Source organism: Scomber scombrus, chromosome 23, assembly GCF_963691925.1.
Source record: "Scomber scombrus chromosome 23, fScoSco1.1, whole genome shotgun sequence".
NCBI classification, from domain to species: domain Eukaryota; kingdom Metazoa; phylum Chordata; class Actinopteri; order Scombriformes; family Scombridae; genus Scomber; species Scomber scombrus.
In genome coordinates, this window is record NC_084992.1 from 14725001 (window position 1) to 14751476 (window position 26476).

Sequence of the window (26476 nt, forward strand, 5' to 3'; positions counted from 1 at the left end):
GCACTTTGAAACAGGTTTTGCTTTTTTTAGTCATGCTTCTTGTTCATACTGGCACATGAAACAATTCTTTCTTAATATACTGTCAATGTAAGAGATGGGGGACAAAATCTGTTATGAGCAAAATGTATCTGAATCCAATTTGAGGCTTGTCCATATGGTTTTAAAACAGACTTGAACAATTGTGATCCTATACTTTTAATTATTTATTCTAGCAAAGCAAAATGCTCATAATGACAATGCTTAAGCAAATATGCAATTTTCCATGTTTCCATGTTAACAATACTAACATTTGCATTAGCAACAAACCACAACGACCAGCTGAGGCTGATGGGCATGTCATTAGTTATATAGGTTTATACTGAAGAGGAATTTGGTATTGTAAACATTCAAATTTTGATAATGGTCCTAAAAGGAAAGGTTATTATAATTCATGTTGAAGGAGAGATTAAATTAATTAATTAAACTCAACAACTGAGCCAAGATAGTCTAATATTGTTGTTTGACATAACTTCAGACTATACCAAATACATTTTACAGTCTTTCCAAAGGTATGTATTTGATTCTGACTCTGGGAAAGTGGGAAAAACAGTTAAATCCCCCAAAACTACTGCATCTCTGAACTATTTCTTTAACCATATCACACACATTTAGCTTTTTGATAACTAATGTAATAAATAATGTAATACTTTTTCACTTCCATTCACGGAGCGTCCCCTCAAGCTGTTTGGAGCCCCCCTGGGGAGGCATGCCTTACACTTTGAAAACCTGTTTGCCAGAGGAAAAGTTGTGGAATCACCAAAGTCAGCCATAAATGTTAGTTAGTTAATAACACTAGATGGAAAGCAATATAACTGGTGAATGGCCAAGAGAAACCCTTTGATTCAAACACATTTCAATATAATTAGTATTCTTTCTGATAAAAAATTCATACTAGATGTATAGTATATGTTTAGACGCATATACTTTAAGCTACACGCATAAATAAAAAAGCTTCAGCTCAACACAAGTAACACTGAGGCACAATCATGTTGAACTAAACCCTAATTTTTGTATCTGAACCATATTTTTTATTTAGAAAAACGGTTTTGTTGGAGGCATTTAGTCACTGATGACCTGAAGGGAGCTTGTTGTGTTTTCTAGTATATTGGTAGCTGATTGATCAGAACATGCCTAACTATCATGTGAAACTGACGTCAATCAGATTTCCTCCATTTAAACTGCCTCAATCACTGCGATGTTTCCCATTGATAAGCTCCAACTGCTGATGACACAATGTCTTGCTGTCACTGACAAACTAACACCTGAACCAAAACTCAAGACTGATCTTATCTCAACCTGAGCTCCCTCCTAATATAGTCTGTTCTGGCTTCTGGCAAAGCAACACAGAACAATCAACCACCAATCTTAAGTGTATCGAGTTCATCACAAGGCTGCGCTGTGTCTACTGCTGTCCATGTAAGGGCAAAATATGTAAACATGGTCATAAAAAAGGTATGGATGATGGAAAAAAATAGAAATGATCAGTTACTTTCAGCCTTCAAGTCAAAGGTTTGTTACCTCAGAGAGATCCTAATTGGAATTCAAGTTTTTGGCTTTCAGTTTGATTTGATCATTTCTTTGGGTTCATTATAATCAGCAGTCATTTCCAAGAACTTTTCAACTCCTGTGAATGATTTTATCCGCCCAGCGGACACTGGAGCTGCCCTTCCAACTTTTTGCATCTTAAAGACTCTCTTCCTTTTAAACTGGTTCCTAGATAAGCAGTAAATAGAAATTGTAAAAGCGATGTTCAGACATGCTCTGTGTTTGCACTACTCAGGTCGTAAAGTGGAATTGGAAAGAGAGAGAAGGGTAGGACTTTGAACAACAGATTTTTGGAGCGTGTTCTCAGTTACCTCTGGGCTATTTGCTTTTCAAATATACACATTAAAGCACAAGCTGTGCAGATAAACCCAACTTGACTGTATTTATGAGCTATAGCAGGAATATTTTGGCATGTTTACTTTCCTCACATCATGTATTAAACTCAGTGGTTCCCAGCTATTAAACTCTAAACACCTTAATCTGTCTCCTGCTAATCTAAAGACACACACTTTCTGTCCTTACTCCTATATGTTCCTTGTAGATCCTTCATTTGTGGGCCTTTTAAACCAAATATGACATTATTAATGATAAGAACTAAATGCAGAGTCAAAATTAATTAATGATACATGAAAAAAAAAAAAAAAAAAAAAAAAATCCCCGCCTGGTAAACTACATGATATTTAGGTTGAAGATATTGATTGGCCCCATGCAATGCTGGCTGGTCAATACCTCTTTCGATTTTGAATTTATAGTCTCCCATCTTTCTAAAGGTTAGCTCAGTATTAGTGACATTGTACATATGACATTGTACATAGAGGCAAGGTCTTTGGCCAATTTAAATCCAAGACAATCAGAGAGAGACTGGGGATAAGAGACTAATTTAGGCTTTTAAGCCCAATATTTATTGTGTCAGTGTGACAGAAGGTTCACTTTAACACCTGGTTCCAGGGTCCCAGAGCTCCGTGTTTTGTTTTTTGAGTACTACAGTGACAAAATGTGACAGACACTTGACAGGTAGCAATTAACTGAAATTACACCCAGCAAAACAAAACTGGGGACAAGGACAGCAGATGATGAATGTCTGGCAGCCTGTCTCGCCAGTAGTGGATTTTATCTGTGTTGGCATGATTCCCAAAGAAAAAAGGCCAGAGTAATATCAAACGGACCTGCTATCATAACATTACACCAGTGATAATGGCACAAGCTCTCCCCAGCAGAATGCTTGACAAAATATAACTATTTTGATGTATTGCTCAAGTAACGCCTCAGCCCACAACACATCTGCCAACAGATGAATCCTCTACCTCTTAAAATTCAAAATGTAAATGGAACAACTGAGAATAAATTATACTACATTACAATATCCTTAGTATGTTAAGATCTGGAACAGATTGATTTAAAGGGAATTTGCTACATAGTGGAATGCAACATTATTGAATGAAAACAGTCCAAAAGTTGGGTGAAATGAGCTGACTATGAGTTGACTACTACTATATGTGTATACATTTTGGAGATATATCTGAAATAAGGAACTATTGTCAGTTCGTCATCTACTGCCTCAGCTTCCTACCTTTACTTGCTCACATACAGTTTATAAAGTCTCACTGTACTAGTAGTTGGTCATTGGAGGAGGTAGAATCTAGGTAGGGCTGGGTATCGTTTACGATACCTAGTGAGCACATTCATTTCCCATCGTGAATATAGAAGCATTAAGTTGCATAAAACGCCACCACTCCTCTACATCTAAATGATTCAATTTTTACACAAACGCATTTTGAAAGTCTTCAAATTATTAATATTTAACACTTGCGTTGATTGGGTGTGAGCAAGTTCATACAAATAGTCATATTTTCTAGCTCTTGGTGCAAAAAGGATCGATTGTAGGTATCGTTTGACGGGAGACGTTCCAATACTACTTGGTATCAATTTACTTGGGTCAATTTACTTGGGTACCTTAAAAGGTATCGTGTACTCAGCCCTACATCTAGGGGGTTCCATGAAAATACATGGCATGCGTATTGGAAGAGGAAGCACTTAGCTGACTTCCCCCTACTAGAGAAAAATGATCCCAATAGAAATTGACTGATAAGAAACGAGTGGAAAGTTGAATGGAAGAGCAACAGTAAATATAATGACGCTGTATCCAGATCTGTTCGAGGGCAGAACATAAAACAGCTAGCAGAGTTGCGCTGTATTTCAATGGCTGACTTTCTCCTTCCTGGGGTGTTATGAATTCCCTCTGCGCAGCACCAAATATTTTTTAATGCTCGTATACAAATTATAGCCGACATCCAGAACACCAGAGCTGCCAACGGTGGACATCTGCTGATTACAATTCTGCTTTTGCAAGTGTTAGATCGGCAGATCCAAGTCAATAAAAGAAAAGTAATTCAAACAGTCCCGACTGCGTAATGAGAAAGGCTCATTTTATTTCAGATAAATCACATGGATGATCAGGGAGGCAGATAGAGATTTGCCATTTGTTCCCATTTGGTAGACCCAAATACAAATAAGCTTAAGATTGGATTTGGGGAGAGCGGTATGTCATTGCTGTTATTGAATAAAGCAGCCTCTAGTTCCTCATGGCTGGCAGGAAAAATGGAGGTGAACTTAGAAATGGATAGAATAGGAAGGAAGGGTCACTGCAATGGCTGTCTTAAAACTAAAAGCCATATGGGCACGCCATCATCAACTGTCTGTTCAATAGTCCTGCAGGAAAACACTGCTTTGCATTTCAAATCTTTCTGCTGAGATATGAATTTACTTATTCTGGGACATGACATCAAGTTTTGTGCCTCTCTGCCAGTGATGAAAGGCAGATCCAAATAAATCTGAGTCCAAGGAGACTGAGAATAGATCTACATAAACAGCCAAATGGACTGTAGCCTTGATTATTCCCACCAGGTTAGCTATTGCAACACAGAAGGAAAAGTGACACAAACAAGACTGTGTCTTTACTGGTCAAAAGAAAAACATTAGTGACTGCCTTTTACCATTACCGCAATTTGCTACAGGTTCTGTGTTGACTCATGCACTTACAGCAGCTATAAATCAGATTAACCAAGTGCATTTTGATTGGACTGTAAGAAAGTCTCAGAAGCTAATTTTTCAACCTGAGGATGGACGTCACATAAAATGCTGTCCTTTGCTGTCCTGAACTGAGTGTGACTGACTGGAGCTCTGGGGGACTCGATGGAAAAGTCTTTATGAGGGAGACAGCATGCTCTCATGCTGGCTATATAATGACACACCATAAGCGGGCAGAGGCATTTATTGGAATCTAGGGGAAAGAGCAGTCTATGCTTTTAATTGCAATCATTTGTCACTTGGAAGAGTTTCAATAATGGTCTGTCTCAAAGAAAAACCTTTCTCTGGCATTGGAAGGAAACGTCCTCTGCCCTTTCTTCTCCAATCATTTTAAAGATTATAAGGTGGAACGAGGGAGAAAGTGAAGGAAGTTTCAAGCTTTCATGACAAAGTGCAAAAAAAAAAAAAAAAAAAAAAAAAAAAAAAGGTATCCAGAGATCCAAAGAGGAGAGAGTCTTTATGACTCACTTCCAAGTGAGGCATCTATATTCCGGTTTCTGACAGCAAACTCAGAAAAGTGTATTAACGAATTTAAGGATTTTATTCGAATGATTTACACAGGATACTCACTGTTTCCTCATTAACTGTCAGAAACTCCCAAACAACCTTTTGAACTAAAGTCATATTTTCTTTGAGTGCACTTGTTTCTTGTGTTTGATGCTTGACTAGTTGGACAAGTTAGTGCTCTGTGTGGATCGTATTGATATAAAAGTAATAAAAACTCAATTAAAAAAAATATATTAAGTTAAATAAATAAAAATAAGTCTCTATATACTGTAGCTCAGTCTAAAGGCAAACACAATCCGCAAACTGGGGCAATACAGCATCTGTTGAGATTTGAGGCTGTGGAAAATCTCCCCTCCGGAATTAACAAACACTGTTGGCACTATTGGCTCTGTGGCCTGATTATCTTTTCACTTACTTACTTTAGTATTTCTATGACAACCAGGCTTTAACTCACTGCTTTAATGAAGTGGTGGCAGCCAGTTATGATAAAGTGATTATCACAACACCAGCCAATTTAACAAAAATAAGTGATCTGTGTTTGTGATGTTCTTTGCGTTTTTTGTGCATCCATTTTTGTTTACCATACAAAGTCAATTTTATTTTAGCATATAGAAAAAAGTCTATTACCATTTTGTGAGCCAGGTCTCCGACTACTAACATTTTTTCTGGCTTCACAGCTGATGATGTATGATATTCTATACGACTCAGTACAAATTAAAGGTTAGCTCGGTGCAACTAATGGTTTGTACATACTATAGAGGTCACTAGTAATGAAATCAGTCCACTATAGGTACAACTCAGCACTTTCCATCCCAGTGTCCAAGTTCTCTTTAGATTAGTGCATGTACTTTGCAGAGAGACCAGGCTAAGTATTTCCACCATATATCATCAGCAATGTAATCTTCAATCAGCATAGGGAAAAAATTAACTCTCAGAGTCAGAAGCAAAAGAGTCAAAACATCAGTGTGAACCAAGAGGACAGTTTGCAGACTTCAGAAAAGGAACATAAAAATATATTATATGGAAATGAGAAGGGATAGTTAAACCTAGTGCACTCAATCCATGTGTAAAAGAAACCCCAGAATCCTCTATTAGCTCTAATGTTGGCAAAAAACTATTGAATTATGCATAAGAACCTATGTCCTTGGCTTAATTATTGAAAATGTTGCTGGTTGGTTCCTGTGGCAACATGATTATTAATTTTGTTGGCTAATTAAAGTCATGAAGATGCTGAATGAGCATAGCGGTTGTACTGTATAGCCTTGATTGAAAAATAAGTACAAAATGTGCAGCTTCAAAGCTCTGTGTGGTTGAAGCTTTATAAATTATGTTTATGTATTTTTCTGTTCTTTTTAAAGCACTTAAGATAAACTATGCAATATTTCCCTTGAATAAGACCCTGAAAACCTGCATAGTCAAATAATGTTGTGGTTCACATCACTGAGATTTGAATTAATGAATATCCCCAACCTCACCAAGCAATTTAATAACATCTGAGAATATCAATAGACTATGTGGGGCTCTGATGTTTTACAGACTGTACATTACACTGCATCCCTCCACTGCTGTGGGACGGAGGTCATTTAATTAAATACATCTTTAAGAATACAATCTGCCTCCAGCTCCCTCTTCAACTGCCAGCCTTAAGCTCTGCAATCATCCATATCAGATCTTTGGCTCAGAAGCATCTGTCATCCTCCCACTATCAGAATTTATTATCTGTGATGTTTTCATCAAAATTGATTGCTTGAGTGATACTTGTCCTTGCTTTCCTGACTCAAATTGACAAGCAGAGCCCTCATACTTTCAATAAGCTCCTATGCTGTGCCCTTCTTTTCTAAAAACACCAGAGGGACCCATAACATAGGACGACCAGGCAAAGGTTAAGTCAATCCTGACGCTCCTCTAAATAGGCATCGTGGAAAATAGCCAAAGGGTAATTGGGCCAGTTGATTCTTGTCCTTTAAATGGATTGAAGAGTGGACGGACAATTACAGTTTGCAGTGGAGCAAAATATCACTTCACAACCTGTAGCTGAATCATTGTTTCTACATTTTAATCTTTTAAAAACATGTTGGCTTGCTTGAGGAATGTTGAGATTTATTTGCCAGATGGACACTGCCAATTAAATTAAACAACAATATCGTCGTCTGAAATGATGAAAAACATTTCTGCTGACTCAACTTTGATGATGGATGTGTGAAAAAAAGAAAGAAAATGCAGCACAGTTTATACCACACCCATAAAATAGTGTGTGTCTCTGCTGGAAATGTACACACTTCTGCACTTAACAAAATGAAGAACATGCTTTAATATATAACAGTGGTTCAGATAGCTCACTGGTGGTCTACTTTAAACAGCATCGTAAATACCTGCACAGGAAACATAAAGTCCACTCAGAGTAACACAGTCAGCCTTGCACTCCAAACCTAACTGGGATTCTCATACTGAAGACCAGCTTTATGATGCGATTATTGATGACAAGCATGTCATAACTGTGAGATCACAACTGAATACCACCAAACAACAGCAGAAAGGTCATTTATAATTTTGCATCATAAAAATTCAACAAACATTTTTGATGTTTAAATTTCTCAGCCTACAAAAAAAAAATTGTGCCATCTGTTTGCACTTTAACAACATGTCCACTAGTGACCTTTCAAGAGCTGGATGACAGTGAATGTCAGAATTTTCTATAAAAAACAAACTGAAAGCTTGACCTTTTACACCTAACTGAAAAATCTGAAAGTATAAAATGCATTTCAATACCTACAGCGCATTAGCTTTAGCCTTGACAGAACAAGATTAAAAGTACAGCAATATAAGCAGCTCTGTGAGTACGTGCACAGTGGTGCTTTGAGCTAAATGCTAATGCTAGCATGCCAACAGGCCCACAATGCCAATGCTAACATACGTGAATTGGCACAGTAAGTATTTATTTATTTTTGTTGGCATAGACGCCTTTATTCATCAGTAAACTGACAGGAAACATGGGAGAGAGAGGGGGAGGGGGGTGTGACATGCACTGGACCTCCGATCGGGATTCGAACCGGGGTCGGCTGCGTATATGGTATGCGCTCTAACCACTCGACCACCTGCGCGCCCAGCACTGTAAGTATTTGATCATAAACAAAAGTATTGGACAACTTAATGTTTTTCCTGATGATAGTGGTAGATGAAAGATTGGGATCACCAGTCGTTCAAATTCATCCTCAGGGAGAAAGCAATATCTGCACAACATTTTGTGGCAATGCATGCAATAGCATTTCACACAAAAAAAGCATGGATCTTCAAAGTCAGTAGGATTCTTCCTCTTGAATGATTGCACAAAATACCATGACAACTCATGCAACATTTATTGAGGTTTTTCTGTCTAGACCAAAGCGGCGGACCAACTGATCGACAGTGTTGTCCATAGATCAACACCACTATTATGGAAAAGAATATTATAACAACATTTATGACTGTGATGATGTAGATTTGTGGTCATATTGTCTAATTTGATCAAGTATTGGGTTTGGTTTCATTGCAGTATTTTCTGAATTGCACACAATTTGTGGTTCAACTCAAGTTCTCATGCACCAGCCAGCTGACCCACCACAGCTGTGTTCTGTTCATTACTGTAGACACACCAACCAGCTGATCTACCACAGCTGTGTTCTGTTCATTACTGTAGACGCACCAACCAGCTAAACCACCACAGCTGTGTTCTGTTCATTATTGCAGATGTCACAATGCTTTCTAGGAAGTGAAAACAGGCAAACAGTGGCCAAATCTGATCAGTTAAATGCTGACCATAGACAGTATAAAAATAATAGACCTAGCCACTGTGGCGTCACCCATTGGTTTTTGGACTCCCATTTTGAGGCTTCTAGTCTGGCATTTGACTGACTATCACTATTTTGGATTTTTTGAGGCAGGCATGATGAGAAGTGACCATTTGGATGAGAGCATGGAGCTAGGGAGGAGTTCACCCTGGTCCAACTACTGTCAATCACAAGGTAGCCATAATGGGAACATAATTTACAAAATAAACATTCTGCTGTACTAAAGAAGACTTGAAACTAGCGATTGACACCATAAACTCATTAAGAACGTGTTTACTGAAGTAATAAATCAAGTAAGAATGAGGGTCATTTGCTCATAGGCTTCCATACAAACAGACTTCTTTTTGGAGCCAGTGGAGTCGCCCCCTGCTGTACATGACAGATAATGCATGTTTAAGGCCTCGCTTTTGAGACCTGGAGCTCCCCGCTTGGTGCTGACACTAACTCTCTTTGCTGCCAGGTCATAAATCCCCATCAAGGACACAAAGAACACGAGAATCTTGTTGAGATGGATATCAGCGCTAAGACACTCTCTGTGCTCCCTACCCATTATAGCAAATGGCAGGTCCAAATTGACACAACGTTCCATCCTTGCCTGTGTAATGGTGTGCTTGTGAATGTCAATCACGTTTATTTGTCACATATAATCATATAAGGTACAATCAGAGTGAAATGTAATGTGATTGAGGGGGTACAGGGTTGGGGGTGTCGCTGTTTATGTCTGAACCAGAGAATTATTTATCATTGTGTGACACACTGATTAGTCTGCACCCTTTGGGGCTTTGCTCAGCACTTTGTACTAATGGCTTTGCGTTGTATGGGTGTGATAAGAAAAGCACATATGTGTGAAAAGGATCGGTGTCTGTGTTTGTATGATGGAAATAAAAAGTGAAATTTGTTCCTGGTTACACTGTAACGCATCCAAGCAAATGAGCCTTGGAAACGTACTGATACTGTATATCACTACAGAAAGTAGTGAACATTTCTTTGACAAGAGAGCTCATTATATCATTTTGGTAGCCAAGTCTAGCTTATACTTAGCCAGCCGTATTGAAATTCTAATACTAGCCTTGGGATGGTTAGCACGAATACAAGGAGACATCAGTCCTTCTATTCATAATAAAAATGAAAGCAGTTACTCACACCATGCTTGCCAGGCCTTGCTTTGTTGCTTGTAATCCCAGTACAATGCTCTGATGATTGTGCACAGTGTGATGCAATGATCTTGTTACATTTCTCCAACATGGAAGCATGCCACGGGCAGGCTGTTAATAAACTATTTTTCCAGGTTTGAAGTCCTTACAATCTGTGCAGCAGTAGAAGTGATCAGTGTGTTACAATTTGGCATTGAGTTTGGCCCCTGCAAGGCAGACATGTCCTTCTTCCTCTACTGCTATGAGTTGATCTTAACCGGGCTTACAGTTTCATTCTTTGATGCCAGATGACGTTACAGTAAAGAGTGGAACAGTGTCCAATTCTCTCAGGACACATTTACTTTTGCAATTGGAAACTTGCCAGTTCAAATCAGCAGCCCAGCTGAGAAACTCCCTCTGCATTTACCACACTGAGACATTTAAAGCAGGACTTTTTTACCCCAGATGCCCCAATGGAGCTGCTCAGGTGGCCAGCAGTAGAGGGATGTGATCGTACAGGGCAGCTCACAGCTGTGAACATGCCTAACTGTATGAATGTTAAGCAGAGCGTGCATGTTTAGGAAAACACTTTCCCTGGAGGTTTTTACAAAAATAAAAAGGTAAAAAACAAACATTTTTAGTTATTGCAGCATGTGACAGCTGCAGAAAAGGATTTGCAACACTAAAGTGTAAACCGTGTAATTCTACATGACATGTTTTGTATATTTATTTATATATAAATGAAGCAGTGCAGTGGCTCAGTGGTTAGGACTGTGACTTTGCAACGAGGTCTTGGATTCAGATTTAGCCATCCTGTGTCAAGTTAAATGTTGAAACCATCAGTTTATTGACCAATGAGTTGATGAACAGCAATTTTATTCAAGGACAGATTAATTGATTAATCATTTACATTTTATCTGGAACAAATGCCAATCATGCTGTTAAAAGATTCTAAAATGCCAAATTCTTAGGTGTTTGAACTATTGGTAGGGCAAAACAAGTAACTTGAAGATATGACTTTGGACTCTGGGAAATTTTTTTCTGACATTTCATAGACTAATCTCTTAGTAGAATTGATTATTCAGAGAAGTAATCAACTGATGAACTGCTTCTTTTTGTCTTATGTGGTAGTAAACAGCATATTGTTGAGTTTTGCACCATTGGTTGTATAATACAAGCGATACAATTGTTGTTGTTTCATCAAATTAAAATATTGTAACGATTGTTAGTTCCCCCCCTAATTTCCTAGATTTTAAGATGAAATTGCCCTCAGTGGGAACACAATCTCTCATTTTGAAGCCAATTTACAAAACTAAGATTTTCAGACTTTTTCAATACTTCTGTGTTCTCCTGGACATGACTTCACACACACATATGCACAACATCAATACCTGCATTGACAGCTTGTCAGGTACCACCGGCTCAGAAAGCAGATATTCTGTGAGTAATTACACTCAGAGACACCCGTGTGGAATACTGATCACACACCAACAAGCATATGGCAATCGACATGTCAACATTGAAGTCTGCATCATCTCGCCAAATCAATATCGTGTCGGCTGCGTTTGAAAATGCTAGGGGGCGTGGGGGGGCAGGTTTCAGCTTGCCGTTGTTTAGTGAGGCATGTAAACTGTTACGCTGAGTGTGAGCTTCACAGTTCCTCCGAATGAAACACTGCTCTCATGTGCCTTTGAAATAACACAGCCACGGCCGATCTACAGACGCTAACGCCGCTCAGAACTCAATCTAAACACTTCTCACAGGTCAGGTCAGCTTTTTCCAGCTACCTGCTTATACACATTATCACTTTTTCTATTTACTTATTTCTTCCCTGAATATGCTTACAACACAGAGACTTTTGATTGATTATACTAATTAGAAGATAAGGAGTCTTTGCTTAACAGTAGTCTGATGGATGGGCTGGTTTTGAGCTCAAAGTGCTTACTATGCTTCTCTACTTAAAGTTTGGACCTACTGCAGTCTCATTAAATAAACTGTTTATTTAGGCTTGACACATCATGTGCCTACTGAGATTTGGAGTGGCCTTACTTAGTAGGATATGATCGATTTCCCTCGAGTGCACAATGAGATGCATATGCATGAGGATGCAGTTTAAATTTCTCACGGTTGCATTTTGAGCTATGACACAAGAATAAAATATTCCTGTACACACTGACAAAAGTCTCACCCCAACAGACCAATACAAATCAACTCAGACGCTTGAAAATGACCGAAGCAGACACTTTACTCAGCTGTCAAATCCAAAAATTCAATCAGAATGTTTCTGAAAATACTCTCCGACCATCTGACACTCAGTCATATTTCTGTCACATTTACTGTTTCCACAACTTTAACCCATACAATAAAACAGACCATTTGTTTTCTGTGTAACTGAGTCTTTCCTGCTTTGCTATGGTGACCTTAATTAACTTCTCAAGCTTTCAAAATGCTGTCAGAGAAACATGAAACCTGCTTCAAAGGAGTTCTAGAAACCAAAGACTAATGAGTGAAGGGAGCAGAAGCTTGAAATTGAGAGGGAATGATTGAAAACATATAGCAATTCTCACAACATATTATATATATATCTATGAGCAAGCATTTTTATTTCTCTTTCTGCATCCTCTTTCTCCTGATTCCTCTCTCTCTCATTTCTCCATCGTCAGTGTCTTACCCTCTGAGAAGCTGATGAGACCCAGAATGTGCAGCAGCTTGATCGAAGCAAACACCAGCACAACGATGCCCACCGTCTGCAGCCCCTCTGTCTCCCAGATCGCGCTCAACATTGCTCCGCCCTCGACCCACTCGGTGCCACCATACCCTGACCCGAACCCGGAGCCCGAGCCGGCCTCCTCTCCTTCGGGACCACCGCCAGGACCAGGACTGACACTTTCACCTGGTCCTGCACTCCAGTTCCCTTGCACCCACTCCAGCGCTACGACGGCCCACACGCACGGGCCGGGTGCCGGGAGGCACCCGCCTACTGCCTGCGCGCTCCCTGAATCCAGTCTATGTGAGGTAAAGGTTAAAGAAAAACCTGACCTCAGGCTTGTGAGGAGCCTAAAGTCATTAAGGTTCTCTCTGGTTTCGTTGGGTCACTGAGAATTTAGAAAAAGCTGACTCAAAGAGGAATAAAGTCCTGGCTGAGATGCAACAGATCACAACGCCTCTTTTCTTCTTTTTCTTTCCTCTCCCCGCAAATGAGGAGACATGTGAGAGCCGGGGAAAAAGGAGCAAGATGAAACTCTGCTTTTCTCTGACAGTTTGTGGCGCTCTCTCCCTCTTTCAGGCACGCTGACTGCCTCGCTGCAAAGTAAAGGGAGGGAAGATGAGAGCGAGTACATATGAGTGAGGGAGCTAGAGGGAGGGGAGATGAGACAGAGGCGGGGAGGTGTGGTGCTAGACGATACACAACCTCCACTCACGAGTTCAACTTCAAACACAGAAACACACACACTACTAATACACTACTACTGTACAGTTAGATCATTTAATCATTGTATTTTTTCCCGTGGGCTATTGGAAGGATTGAAGTTGAAAGGAAAAAAATATGTATATTCCAGTAAGAAGCAATATGGACAGTTGCAACAACAATAGCTTTAATATAGGGGATTCACTGCAATCTACCTTCATGAAAAGAAGTAAAGCTTTCATGTTGTTAAGAGCTTTCAAAAAAACTTTAATGTACAATTATTTATCTTAATCATATGGTAATTTTTCAAAGGGTTTTCAAAGACAACAATATGTACAATAATGCAATAAGGTAACTCTAAACTCTAAACTCTAAAAATATCCACCTATGCGACTGTTCATTTTGTTTTCTCTGTGCTTCCAAGGGCTGAATTATAGGATGGTTGAAGTACGAGTACAGAAAGCGAGCAGCAAATCTGTACTGATGGCGCCACTTGATATATAACTTCTATTAAAATAAAGTTTGATGCCACTGAGATGCAGTGGAGCGAGAACAAAAACAGAGTGAGAGATTGTGTGTGCGTGTTGGGAAGAGGTTGATTCATGTAGTCAGTGTTTGCAGCAAATGAGTGAGGACACCACCATCTACTGGCCCTGTGTAGACTGTCAAAGACATTATCATCCACCACTGGATTCTTTCCTTTTTTTTTTAAACACGTCTATACAAAATGGTGAATAGCAAGTTACTGAAATTTTGTGAAAAGAAAATATTACACGATCACATGACAAGACCACACTCAACATTACATCTGATTAAGTACAAACATGAACACCATTCAAAGCAACTCTAAACAGAATTTATCTGCTTTCCATTGGATTATTTTGAGAAATGAATTTCCTCTGCTCTCTTTCCATCTACAATGAAGCAGAACATTAATGTAAATGAACAAAGCCACGTTAATCACAATCATTAAGGTTGCATATTATTTTGGCAGTGAGCCACCATTTATTTAACTGCTTTATGATAAATGTTCAATAAGAGGCAGCTTATTCCAGTGATGGAAAAACTCACATGCATTTATTCACATTCAGAGCATCTGCTGCTGCTCCTTTCCGAACAACACGGAATAAAAAATGAGAGGCGTAATTCCACTTTTTTTCTCATCTTTTTGAATAATTTAGCATGATACTGTTTGAAAAAGAAAATAATATTCAACAGCCACCTCCCACTTGATCTGAAAGGCCCCTGGCCATGTGAAGAGTCATCAGGCATGCGAATCTCATCCATAGAAAGTGAAAAGCATCCACTGACAAGACAGTATGGATCAGGATTTTAAGAAACGTCTTAAAGCTGATTTTAATAAAAAAATACAATTTTTAGACGAAGTAATATATGCTGTTTGGGTTTGTTAATCAGCTTGTTCCACTTAAGACCTACTGCAGAGTCAAACTCTTTTTCAAGATGCCACTATCAATAAACCCTCCTTTGTTACTGATCCAAAAACAACAAATTAGCTAACATATTCATTATCCCTTACTATCAAACTGTCAAATCCTCTAAACCACTGGGGATATGGATCGATACTTAAAGTGTCGATACTGCTGATACTAAGCCTTGTTTTGGATCCATAAAATCAACCTTTTATTGATGTTTTTTCCTCAAATCATGACACACGACTCTCCTAGTCGTACATATGCTGCTTCAAGTATCTGTATTAGGATCATTACTGGTAATTCTGGACCTGGTATTATATTTAATCCCATCAGAACTTAGTTTTTGTTGTATTGTCGACCCCTATGTACTGCACATAAGGGTATAGGAAGAAACTTTTATCACTGAAGTTGATGATGATTAAATATGACATACGAACTATGAACTATGAGAGCAAATAAAAGGACATCTTCACATCTGGTCTTTTTGTTTAGCACAATCCAGCACTGCATCTGCTTAAAAAGCCCCCAAACTACCAAACTGCTCAAGTCTTGTAATGTTTTTTTGGAGTGAGCAGAGTGGTAAGCTGATAAAAGAATTATGTTTCAAAGCGTTACCCAGCTGTCATGTACAGTGAAATGTAGTGAATGTTGGATTCTTCTGTGTCTCCTGGGCTGCAACATCCAGCTCACAGGGGTGCAGCAAACATGTGGGTGCTGGCACTACATCAGTGAAGTCGCAGTCACGTGACATGTCATTCAAGCCACATATACAGTACAGTGGCCGGCAGAGGCTTCAGTTTGCTGACAGAAGCCAAGTTTCCCAATGCCTCAGGCCTTTTCCTGCCAAAGCTTGGCTCTCCAAATGATCCCTGGTAGGCCAATTGTTAATAAAACATGTAAGAATGATTGACCAATCATAACCTTTGCCCCAGCACAGAGGTACTGTAACCAACCAATAAATTATTGAAGCAATGAGGGTGGAGGTGAGAGGCATATTAGAAAAAGAGAGCAGGGGGGTGGGGGTGTGTGTCATGGAGCATCCGTCCAAATATTAGTGGAGCCGTGATTTCATCAGCACTGCTGACAGGTAAATATTACACCACACATCTTGTTCCATTAATGTCACACAAATTCTGGACAATCACCACTCCAACACTGTTACAGCATGGCAAGTCTGACAGATGCAGGATCCAGAAATTCTGCATTTATGAAGCCGATGGGGCTATTTTGTTTTGGAGGATTCAAATGACAAAAAGATGTATTTAAACTGGAGAAAATGGAAACTGTAGAGTGTTGACACTGCTTTGATTTAAAACAAAGACTTGAAACAAGAAAGGACCATTAAACTATGTTGTATGGAGTGCAATTTAGAATATTGATGGCTCAGTGATGTTTACCACAGAGTGCACTGCTGTGCCTCAGGTACTTCACACTGAATATTTGATTAAAAATGCTATAAGCCATTCAAATACATGACTATTGACATGTGGTTTATTCAGATCTTTCTGAATTTGATTTGGCTTTTTAAAGGTTCAGCTCATTTTCAACTTATTTTTACAGATCTTAAAAAATGCATTCATGATAGTGGTGGTATTGTTTTTGTCATGCACATACAGGTGTGCCCAGCCCACATGGACTGAAAACACACTAAAATACCATTGGATTGTTATATTAACTTCCTGAAATGCAACTGCAGTTTTTGTTTTCATTTCACATAAAAGGTACTGCTTGTTTTTCATGAGACAAAACGTCTTGGGTGTAGCAGTTCAGATTACTCCTGGTTCATTTGTTGAATTTGTCAAATATTAATACAAGAGTATGTATCTACTGTGATCATACAGAACATTGTGGCCTCATGTAGACCAGACTAATAGCTTTAATAACACTGAGATTGAAACTAAATTGTGAAAATTGACGGTTGGGACAAAATTACAGCTATTAGCTATCATGATATTGGAAAGAAGACTGTAGTCACTTTTGAAAGAAATCTAATTTCATCAGTCGACTGTATTTCTCAATATATATAAACAAAGATTGATGCCTTTAAAAAAAAAAACACAAATTGGTAAAATGAGTTTTCTAAAGTGTGAACTTTTTCCAGGTTGCTGCACATTTCCAGATGATGTTAATAATCAGAAAAATGAACTATTAGTTGATTGATATTCCTTTTGGGAACTTGATGGCTACACAAAAAAACATCAAATCACTTCATGACAGCTTGCACCACCCAAATCACTACATGCCATCATGACTTCAGTGAAGGGATTCACAAAGACCTTGTCCATCCTCTGTCACCTCTGACGGGTGTCATCTCTAACTGATTCAAGTCTGAAATGTCAAGCTGCACTGAGGTCTGGTATGTCACCGTCTCTTAGTCCAAATTCCTTATCTGCTTGACGGACAGGATAAGTCTGAGTGACAAACCTGCCGCTTTTTTGTTTATCTGTCTCTGTAGCATGATAGACATTGATCTCTTGGAAAGATGACATATTTTTTACACTCATTGCTGCCACCTGTCTCGCCACTATTCTCAAGGGGAGGATCTTATCACCTGTCGTCTGGGCAGAGTGAATACAGAGGACACAACATGCAGCAAAGGTCAATGAATCAATCTCACCAACATGTTAAGCATATTATAAATAATAGAGCCAACTAGAATTCCATCTATTATATGCAAACAAGCCTAAAATGTTACCTCTCTCCACTGTGATGAATGGAGGACAATAATAATTTCCTTCCAACCTCTTTAGACTATTAGCTGACGAGTGGAACAGTGTAGGACAGAAAATTGTGATAAAATAAAATTGGGCACCACAGGTGCAGAGGTAATTTGAATGAGGGTTTAGAGAGTTTATTTTCCAAATCTAACAACCTTTGGATTTGTATTAGTTTTCTCCACACAGCAACAAAGTGTGCTTACCAAACAACCACTGAAAACAAAATTTCCATTAAGTATTGGACAAGTGTTATCTTTCTTGAGGCACACAGTGAGCTTCTGTGAAAGTACGTGACAAGGGGAGGGGGAGCTGGTTTTCGATGCAACCGTCATCAATCAAAGCGCCGCCGATCGGTGGACGGGCAAAGAGGCGAAGATGAGATTGTCTCGCTGTTTACAGATCAGTTTAGGGTACAAGTGGGTGATATAATTAGGCGACACCTGCAGTGATTTGCTCAGGCATGCAAAGCGGCATTAGTGTTTGGGCTGTGTTTTTCGAAGGCACATTAAAATGAGGCTGTCATATTTACTGAAGTGGCGCCTGTGAAGGGGAAGGCAATTATGAGCTGTGAACCGGGGCAACCCTCGGAGAAGCAGCATGTGCAATCGACCATGAAGTGCCATGGGGTGACTCTGATATTGAGGACTTACTTTGTAGGCTCTAGATAATGCAGTCTCACTCTGCCTGGTGCGTGTGCATGCATGCATTGACTTTAATATGCAACGTTTAACTCTTCAACTTCTACCACACAAACACACACAAAACAAAACTGGTGAGAGGAAATAGAACAAATGGACAAATCTTGCCAACTGTTTCAGTTTTAACTTGGGATGTGAAGGTGTCCTGTCCAAGAAATGTAATCCAGGATTTTGGTAAATGTGTTTTTGCAGATTCCATCATTTAAGCTTGAATGAATAGTACACAAATGAGATCGCCTTCTCTGTCTGATCATCTTAATCAATGATATGAAGTACATATCATTGATTAAGTGAGTGGTGGTCTTCCACCATTCACTAAAATAAATAATTGTAAAGATTGGGCTTTCACACCAAAGTGCACAGAGCTAACATGGCTACTTTCTCATACACAAATAAGTTGCTATGAACGGCCTTGAGGTTCTGCAAGGTTTCGAGCACTTCAACTTTGACCCCCATAAACACGACAACCTCTATAAGATGTTTACACCATTGAGACTTCATAGGGGCTAGTCCCATGTTGGAATCCAACCGGATATCTTTATTGCATGTCATCCACCCCTCTCCCCACATTTTCTTTCAGTCACTTGCCTTCATACTGTTAATGAAAGGCAAAATCCTCCAAAAATGAGAATATGATGCAATATGAGCTACATAACCCAAACTCTATTTTATATTGTGCAAATGTGTGCATTGTCATGTCAGATGCGATATGTGTCTGGTAAGGCTTTTAAGAAATGATAACAGTGACCATCATTAATTTTCACAAGACATGCCATCCCTCTTTCTACAGCAGGACCTTCTAGATTGTTATCAACAACCCAATTCATTCCAGATGATTAGTTTCATTGTAAAAAGGAAAAGTCAATGGCATTGTCTGCAAATGGACAGTACCACAAAGCTCAGACCAGTGTGCTAGAGCTGATAACATTGACCTGCTCCTCTCTGTGCCTTAGCCGTATTAGTTGTAGCATGGCTATCTGACAGCTCACTGTGGACAACATGTGGAAGTAAAGACTGAGGCATGGTTTGTCTCTACACAGCCAGCCTGTCATCTGATTTACAGTGTACTATCCTTAAGCAGCAAAGTGCCAGTCAAACTGAATCTCAAGTACAGAGGTCAATGGGGGAATATGCATTAGCAGGAAGAGTAAAAGGAAAGAAGACAAGGGGGCATAAAATGGGCAGACAGAATACAGGATGGCTGGAGCCACCGTCCAGAGGAAGAGATATGACGAGCACAGTTCATCAGCAGGTAACGAATGATGAGAGGAAATCAATGCAGGTGGTTATTTCTTAAAGGAATTGTGAATGTGGGAACAAATTTATTGAAGCAGAATATGAGAGCGAGAGTGCGTCTGCTTGGTTATAATGAGAACCATGGAAAAGTGATTAGTAGCGTTCATTTATGAAAAGAATAATTTAAAGTTCACATTTAGTGAATAAGAAGGAAGTTACTGGCAATATATCGCTGGAAATGTATTGTTAAAACTCTAGCTTGACTGCTTTTGGGTAAGAGGGAGGGGGGGGGGGTTGAGCCGAACTCAGGAGAGACTCAGCAGCCAGACATTTCTCTTCTCTTCTTTTTACAGTAGGAGTGGCTGAAATTGACACTAAAAGGAGAATAGCTGGTCCAATGTATAGGTCAGTTCATCTTAAGTGAACCTGGTCGGTTTATGCTAACCCATTGTCGCTAACTTCGGGATTAAAACCCCTTCACTTTTCCATCAGTTGGGGAGATGAGACAGATGAGGCTTTTCATGGTCTTGAGAAGCTGAAGCTTTTATTAACTGACACACTTATAATTCAGTGGTGGTGCAGAATATTGAAGAAACGTTGGGGTTAATGAAAACACAGATCATCTTAAAATTCTATTAAGCTTTGAATCAAATGACTCCCTGCAGTGGGATAGAGTTGCTAGTGCTGCCAGGTTGGCAATCCAAAGACAGCCTGTTTCGGTAGATCGGACCAAGGCTACAATATGAGTGAATACTGAACCAGTATTAAACAGGCAGATAGAACACGTATTCCAAAAGGTTCTGTTTCAGCTTGATGTGCAAGGCAGCTATATTCTAACATCTTAGCTGTAAGAACTAGAGGATTTTGCTGCTGGTTCTAGAGTCAGCATTCTGCCCTCTAGTGGTCAAAAAATACTAAATGCTGCTTTAAGTAAGCTTAAAGGTGCCCTGATAGTGAAGTTTTCTTTTAAAGAAAGTTTCTATGTACATTAAGTGTTACAGACCAACATTTTCTGACATGTTGAATGAATTTCATCCATCATAAATTATCTGTAAAGTACATTTTTTGATCATTTTCAAGCCTGCATGTATACTTTCTAGCCATATTATTCTTTACTGTTTTTTTTGGAAAATTGCTGCATTTCTTGGCGTGTTATAGCCACCTGTATATCAGTGGAATAGTGAGAAACCACAGACATTTGTATCATGACAACAAAAACCAGGACCCAATGATACAAAACACTGTTCCATAGTGCTACTAGTGGTCAAACACTCCACAGGGTACTTTTAATTGGTTGATAGCACAACACACATGTAAATGGCAGCAATTTCCGTGAATTTTATTTCTAATTTTATGAGAAAATGGTGCAAAATCCACGAATGAAACCTACTGCAAACAGGCAACCAATTCGACTTCAGGCTCCCTGTGATCTTGATCTCCCATGATGATGAAATATAATCTTGCATATAAAAATGTACAGTACTAAATGCTGCAGGGCCAACAGACTAACAACACTTTATTGTGTCCTGATTCACAATTAGGAAAATACTTAAATCATATTTACTTTCACCCTTAAAGCCTGAACAAACGGAAAGCTAATAAAGAGCTTAATGAATAAAATCTACTTTATAAGTAGTCTACTTAATATTCCAAACAAGGGGCACTCCTGAGGCAACCTTTGGTCTAGGTGTTAATAATCTCCCAGAACTAAATATTCCGGTATTCTCATTCCTAGTTAATTGTGTGGAGACATCCCTGGGCATAACAGTTTTAAATGAAAGCACATGTAGATGAAGGTTTGGAGGGATAACACAATTAACTCCTTCTAAATGTTATTCATCATGCATATTGCAGGTTTGTCGTCTAATAGCTGTAGTCAACTGTCGAAAAAGTGAATGTTTGCAACAGAAAATAGCACCATATTTTTTGTGTGGCACTTAATCAAGCACAATGGTATATTGGGAGGTGGCAAATTCATGTGTGACAATTTTGCACAAATAGAGAAACTGAGAGAACACTAAAAACAAAAAAACTTCTACTTTACTGATTTTTTTGTTATATATGAGCTCATTATTACACATTTCCAGAGAAAAGACAAAAACAAAACAATTACAGCAACTGGAATTAAATAAAAAACAAAGCAAAAAACAATCCCATCTAGGTGTTTTATGGGACTGACAAGAGTTAGCCAAGCTTTAATGTCTTGTTCTATTGACAGGTTGCCAAACAGATCTTGCTATCTTGACCAGTCAAAAGGACGTAAAACAGATTTATAACGCTTAAATCCTTAGTGCAATTAAAAGAGCTCCAGTTGAAAGAAATGAGACACTTGGGAGAATTTCCACCCCTGTAGAAAAGGGGAGACATCACTTAACATGATGTTTAATACCTTTCTAACTCTACTAATGTTAGTTAAATGCTGAATCGAATGGTTTGAAGTGTTGACTTCACAGATGTAAATGATATTGTGTTTTATTTCTTTAAATCTGATAGAAACTTTATTTATAGGGTCTTTTATTCATTGGTCTTGAAAATAACCTTGCATAAATGCAAATCCAGCTCGCTCAAACAATCTTAATACTGACACTCTGAATACTGATTGTACAGTAATCAGCAATGTGGCTTTACCATATATAGCACAGTACAGCTCAACAGCTCCCACTCAAGTGATTTTCTGACTAAAAAAAAACAATACAACAATCTGCACAGAAGTGTTTCTGTAGCGAGAGCCTACAACATCTTGCTACACAGAACATGTGAATCCTGAAAATCAATCTTTAGTAGCTCCCTCATCACTGCTGTGATGGATGAGAGAGTGAAGCTAATGCCTGTGGCAAACCAGTTAACCACTGTTTAATTCAGTGGAAAGCTAAAATGAACAACAGTTGCCTGCGATACCTGTCTGAGACTCCAGGCTATTATCAAACATTATAATAAGGTGCAGAGTTTTTAATACTCCAATACTCAATTATATCAAAATAATGTGTTTAGAATGTATGGAGAAGGCAATAAAGAGCACATTAGCAATGCTAACATGAATAGGAATCATAGAGCAAATATTAAAAAGAAAACAGATGTGTTTGACTTCTAACTCTAGAGATGAATGCACTTACACTTCATAATAGAACAATGCCAAGAATCACATTTGCTTGTTTATATTCAAGCAAGCTTCCCTTTTTTCTTGCCGTCTTTATATTTTAGACACTAATGACTGTAACGTTTGCTCGAGTGTATTTTAAGACAAATGTTTACCAAACTAGTTTTAACTTTTTGGACCGTGGCAGGGTGCGTCATCCTTAACCTGTGAAGTAATACGTGGCAAAGCAGTAAGCAGGATCACAGGGGTGGATCAGTCTCAGCTTACAATTATTTATAAAAAGCAAGCCATTAGGAGGGCACGTGCCATTTTTAACTGTGCTGACCGCAGTTTCAGCATTTGCCCTCAGTGCCTTTTCATACGATGTTAAAATGTGAAGGCCTCATTTACTCCTACTGTAATTAATCTGCTTAACATAAGTTCATGTCACTGTATTTAATGCTTTGCACTTTGCTTTTAACTCATTACATGAGTAGTATAGATCGATAGACAGATTGATAGAAAAGATGCTTATTTCTTTGTTTTTATGGACAATATTTACCACATGCCCACATACACATGTGGAAAAAGAAATATTCAAGAAAGACAATCAAAGCATCATGAAGTGCTTTGTAACACTGATTTAAAAAGTGCTACATAAACTGAGTTATTGTTTTTATTCTCATTTATAGTCATTGTTGTTATTTAGGGTTAGGGTTAGGGTTACCTGACTGTCCAACAAATGACCCAACTTAGGACCATTATTTGCTAAAGTAAATGATTAAAAAGGTTGATTAAATGTGTTAAATAGTTGTTTGTACTCAGGGATTTTGGACATTTCAACTAATTCATCTACAGAGAATTGCTTTAATAACTGTCAGAACATGCTGAGAAACCCCAGCTGTGCTTGTATTACTTCTCTTGAAAACTACACTTGCAGCTGGTGAGACTGGCTCAGACTGACAGTAAACTCTGGTTCCCTCTGCTGGCATATTTACTAACTTTCACATGTACTTCAGTGGAAAGAGAGCAGTGATGGTCAAGGTTGGATCTTATACACTTAAATGAGAAGCACTGCTCCGAAGAACAAGAGGTTTATTTTTTTTTATAGTTTTTAAACCTGTTGATATCTTCAGCTCAAACATGTAATGAGCTTCTTCTCTTTTTTTTAAAGACTTTGTTCATATTGGCATTTGTGCAAATATGCAAAACAAATCCATTTATGAGCTGAGATGAAAACAAAAAAAACACTTGACTGATGTTTTAAATGACTGTTTGGCAGGTTCTCCGTAGTGTGTAGTTTCATTATCCAGAAAACTAACAGGAACCATGGGATACAATAATAATCTCAGTAATCCATTTGTTGTTTTGCTCTGAAACACAAAACATATCTCGTCTAATAGCCACTTCATGGCAGCTGGCATGCCAAACATTAAGCCCCTTCATCCAATCTTTCCACTGAATGTGCCTCTTATTCTAAGTAGTCATATGTTATAAAAACACACGGGTGCATAAAAACATCCTCTTAGCAATCGTTATGATGCAACAAAGTGTCACTCCACTATGTATTCACATTGAGGAATGTAATCATTTCCAGTGTAATCAAACCATCAGTGACAAATAGGAATATGGAAAGTCAGAGTATTGTTGAAACCGGGCACAGCTTAGGCTTTTGTTTAATATGCTGCATATGTATCTTTTGAGCAGTTTGAACTGGATCCATTTATATCCTTGCTCATTTACAGTACCCCAACCAGATAAACATTTGCCATGTTGAGTCACAGCTTTATATCACAGTAATGTGCCACCAAGTACCCGAGAAAAACATACTTAGTGAGCTGAGGAAACACAGAATGTATACCATGATCACTACACACAAGCCAGTCACTTCGGCAGGGATTTTAGCAAAGTAAATATTATCTGCAACAGTGGGCAGATAATATGTGACAGTCATGTCTCCGGATATATTGTCGCTCTGCAAACACAATGACATACAGTATAGGACCCAGATGGCTTAACTCATCAGACTGACAGGTGAGAGTTGTGGCAAAAGGATAATCATTCTCCCTACCATCAACCAGCAAACAACATTTGCAGTCAATGTGCTAAAAGTACAATTTTCAATCTGTACGTGACCGCAGCTCTGTCCATTTGTAAACCGAATCACTCATCGCACAGTCCTGTCTGATAAAAGCCACACTTTCAGCAGGGGAATAATTTGCAAAAACTACCATATCAAAGGCTGCTCTCGTCAGCTGTCGCCTCCCCGTGCGCTGGAGGCACTCCATTGTCACTCACTGTCACGCCACTAAAGAGACGCGCAGAGACTGAAAAGAGCCATTTGCGTCCGGCTGTGTTGCAAGTCTATTTTTAACCGAAAGCCATCGAGTGAGAGAGTACCACAGAGTAATGAGCTGCTCTACAAAATTTTGGTTTCAGTTCATGGGTTAGTTTTTGTAAAGATCCATTTTCATTAATAAACAATGAAAAGTATCTGAAATCCAACGAGATCTAAAGTTTCAGATGGGCCTCTGAAAAAGCATTGATCCTTCATGAACACTGAAATTTGACTGCACTGTCTATGTGCTTTTAGTTGAATTGTGAGTGTGGTGCTACCAATGAATACTGAGTAAACCTTTACAATAAGCTTTGTTTTTTCACCAAACTTAGTCATACTTGACTTACTAATACAGATACATAGAAGCTACAGTAATATACTCAAATCCCACTTAAATAAGCAAGCATGTGGATAGTCCATCCTATTATTCCTTAATAGGATAACTATTCACAGAACACTAATACATTGATTTAGTAATTCAAACAGTGACATATTTTTCAATCAAATAGTCTACATGTTTAATCAAAATGGTGATTATAATGGAGTGCTTGTCATGGGGCTGATTCAAAAATTAGCAAGCAAAATTCAAAACATCAATCATCATGTTTTTAAGATTTAATCAAGTTTTTTTTAACCTTCTTCTCATGAGTCATTTGATTGGACTCGTTGGCAGTGTAGAGTGTTTGCTACCTGTATCTTAATAACTAACTATATTAATTGATCCAAACTGGGATCTGCACCTTTTTGACAATAAAAACAATAATTATAAACAATGAAGAGAACAGTATTTGTGAAAATATGTATTTAAGCTTTAAAAAGAATAACAAGTAACTGTGCATATGGTGCCACCTGACAATTTCACTGACTTGTTGTGTTGTAGAGTTTTTTTTTTTAAAGAAGGACAAACATTTAAAAGCACTTAAATGAAGAAACCACTAGAGTATGAAATGTGTATTTTTCTCCTCCAGAGAACAAAATAGTGGGAACTGGCTTTGGTGGGACTTCACAATTCCAAGTGCGAACATGACTGTGAATGCTTGTGAAATCTTTTGAGTGGGTGTTCACTTAAAACTACTATTTTGGATTTTGGACCAAGAAAAAGAATCACTTAAATTGAAACCAATAAAGAGACAAATGTTAACAGACAGACAGTCACACCCTACATAAGATAAAAAAGGGAAATAACTAACTGAAAAACTAATACTGTCATCCTGCCACTTTTACTCGGTTGGTTGGCAAGGATGCGAAGATTTGTTTGTTTGCTTTTCGCTTGTGAAACCCGAGCCATAAGGCAAGCAGCCTGGCAGTCTGTACAGTAAGCAGAACACATAAATAACAGGTGGCCGTCATTGCCAGAAAGACCCAACTCTTGCATATTAAATTCCCACTTTCGAGGGAAGGAATCAGTATGGCACTTTGTCAAATCTCCAG

At 38.6% G+C, this 26476-nt stretch overlaps 1 protein-coding gene across 3 annotated transcripts in view; it reads right to left on the reverse strand.

Moving 5' to 3' along the window:
* The window catches only part of kcnip4a (potassium voltage-gated channel interacting protein 4a), a 93762-nt gene that overhangs the window by 14794 nt on the left and 52492 nt on the right, over positions 1-26476 (reverse strand). Inside the window, exon 1 of one of the 3 annotated variants that reach the window (XM_062444333.1) lies at positions 12810-12921. The exons of the other annotated variants lie outside the window; for them this stretch is intronic. Coding sequence (XP_062300317.1) covers positions 12810-12921 — 112 coding nt within the window. Of the gene's footprint in view, positions 1-12809; positions 12922-26476 lie in introns of those variants that run through there. 3 annotated transcript variants of the gene reach the window in all.